The sequence below is a fragment of the Eurypyga helias genome, unplaced genomic scaffold (assembly GCF_000690775.1).
Source record: "Eurypyga helias isolate BGI_N326 unplaced genomic scaffold, ASM69077v1 scaffold15177, whole genome shotgun sequence".
NCBI classification, from domain to species: domain Eukaryota; kingdom Metazoa; phylum Chordata; class Aves; order Eurypygiformes; family Eurypygidae; genus Eurypyga; species Eurypyga helias.
In genome coordinates, this window is record NW_010261214.1 from 5576 (window position 1) to 8377 (window position 2802).

The 2802-nt window shown below is 44.6% G+C and overlaps 1 protein-coding gene across 1 annotated transcript; it reads left to right on the plus strand.

Annotated features, from left to right (window-relative positions):
* Nucleotides 1-299: 299 nt before the first annotated feature.
* On the plus strand, nucleotides 300-2492 carry LOC104512352 (gamma-butyrobetaine dioxygenase-like; the record flags this gene model as incomplete). The annotated part of the gene is made up of 2 exons (XM_010155299.1): nucleotides 300-706; nucleotides 2378-2492. Coding segments are annotated over 2 exons (522 nt in total), but the record flags the coding sequence as incomplete, so codon positions are not given.
* Between the last annotated feature and the right edge of the window lie 310 nt (nucleotides 2493-2802).

Sequence of the window (2802 nt, forward strand, 5' to 3'; positions counted from 1 at the left end):
ATGGTTGGTAGTATTGACTTGTGGAACTCGTCTCCAGGCGTCTTTTTGAAGAGACTATTTGTGTGATATGTATTGAACCGACTGCAGAAACAAAAGTTGGCCAAGGTGATGAATCAGATTGAAACCTTGCTAAACGAAGGGATTTTTGAATAGATGGGTATGAGTACACCCTCTGCACCTCAAAAATGTAAGCACTAGATAATGAATGTCCTGAAGGCCTAGGTAGCAGGAAGGGAGGGGAGAATCATCTTAAAGTGGTCTTTTCCTTTAGTAATAAACTGCTTTTTCTGGTATTTTAGGAACTCCACGCAGGCGTTCTCCTGCCGACGGTTTCATTACAGAGCCCAGGATGTGGAGGGCGGTGGCTACCATCCTGCCATGGGTCAAAGTCCCCGGAGGCCGGGCCTGCTGCCTGCTCACCGAGACCGCTCGGCATCGCCAGCCAGGTGCTGCTCTGGGGGCCTGCACCGCCCGGCTGCTCAGCATGAGCCCCGGGATACACAAGGTGGAAGCTTTGGATGCGGGTCATTTCGTCCGCGTGGAGTGGGAGGATGGGAGTGAGAGCCGCTACCCCTGCGTCTGGCTGAGGGACAACTGCCAGTGTCCCCACTGCTTTCTGCGCTCGGCCAGGGCTCGCAAGCTGGTCCTCGAGGACCTGGACGTGAACATCGTGGTGAAGGAAGTCGCTCTGGCAGATAGAAAAAAGGTATTTGAAGCAAACCCTCATTCTTCCGCTCGTGAAACTTGCCTAGCAGTGCTTGTTCACCTGTAAATTGCAGGCTGTTGCAGGCTGTATTGCAGTCGCAGTTTGTTTATTTACAAACCCTACTGTGTGTTTGCAAAGCTTTTAGGGTTAATTGCCATTTGGAGAACTCGGTTCTTACCACCTTTATATGAAACTTTGCTTTATAGGTGGTATGCAGAGGTCGCAGAAACCCAGGCTTCAGTTTTTAGAATGTAATTGTGCTTTTTAAAATTCTGCGGTATGTTTCTTCATCACCAGATGTTGAAAAGACAATGTAGGCATTACACTTATACTTTTTTTTTTCCCCTCCTTATTCTGTAAGTAAATGGCTTGAAAATCAGAAAAACAAATGGCAGAGTGATGATGACCTTAATCCATAACAAAAATAGCAGATTTTTTGCACATTGGAAATTAAGCTAATGGATTTAGAGCAAGCACTCAAACCAAAGTTGAATTCAGTGTTCAGAGTTGGCCTGGTATTTGTGTCTCTACCTATCTGCATGAACATTTGTTCATGAAAAAAGGAGGCTTTTGGGCAAGAGAGGACAGGAACTGCCCTCCCTATGAATTTTAATCTTTCCTGCCATATAAAAACCTAATATATGAGTTAGACTTTATAGGTTTTATTAAAAGCAGTACGTGGCTCCTTTGATATGCAAACTCATTTCCTTCATTTTACACTTCAAGATGTTTTAAACGTGTTAAAAATGCAGCAGCCAACCCTGTAGCAGCTGGGGTAGCCTCGCTGCAGGGGGGGTTTGCAGAGGCTGTCCCATGTGGGAGCGTGTCTCAGCCACAGCGTAAAGGTCAGTATTGAGGAATTCTGGGCTCCCAAGGTGACTGTTTGTTACCAAAATTAATGCCATGCAAATTAATGCTTTGAATAGGTAATGCATTATGAAAGTAGAGGGGTTGTCTGCTTCCACTTACACTCTGGAACTGGTGAAAGCACAGCACTAATCCTGAATGGATACTGGTGTTTTACCGTTGTGGAAAGTGCAGAATTCTGGGAAGTGGGAATCAATACCTACTCAACATCTTTGAGAATTCAGCTGAGGGTGTGTGCGGCTCTGAGCCCCTTCCAGTTCATGACAAGCAAGGTCATATGCTTTCTTCCCATGTTTTTTCTTAGGAATGGAAAAAACCCAACACCTTCTAAAATTTATTTGAAAGGGGGAAGACTTTTCAAAATTAGGAGAGGGATTTTTCTTCTAGCATTTCTTTTTTGCCTTTCTTGTTCTTTTTTAGCAAGCTGTCGGTGTTCTTGAAGTGATTTTTGCTCTCTTCTGAGTTGTGGTGAACCTCAGTGATACGTGCCAGCTTCTGGGATGCTCCTCTTTCTGCTGAGCGCAGCATCACAGTGACAGCAGCCCACACAAACAGCAAATTAGGTCATGGGTTCATGTGAAAATGACCATTTATAAAAGGTGTCAGAATTTGGATGTTGATCTTGGATTTTCATTACTTGTTTGCCATTATGCTCCAGGGAAGGCTTAACTGTGATATTACTGATATAAATAGTACATTTTCTGTAACTTCGTAAGGGTTTTTGGTTGTTCTAGGTGCTGGTTTTTGTTCGGGGTGTGGTTTTTTTTTTTTGTGCTAAAATTATCATCTGTTTTATGTTGGAAGATCTCTATTACGTGGCCTGATGAACACGCAAGCGAATATGAAGCTGAGTGGTTAAAAAAACGATGCTTCTCTGAAGAAGCCAGAGCAGAAATGCGAGAAGATTTGTTTTTACCAGGTAGGAAAAGCCACATTTCTCACGCTCATTTCAAATGCAAGGGGTCTTACAGTGACAGTCCTGGCTAGAGGTCCCTCTGTGAGGACCAGGTCTACCCAGCTGGAGCAGTGGCAAACCATTCTTGGTGTTCAGTGCCAGGCTGGGCATGTACAACAGGAACCCATGGTTACCCTTCCCTTCTTCTAACCTCTGGACCTGAGAGGAGTGCAACTGCTTGAGCTGTGTTTACTTTCCTGAAAGCCTTTTCTTTCCAGAAAGGGTTAATAGGTCTCAAAAATGAACCTTGTGAACCAGCAGTGGTCTCTGTGAC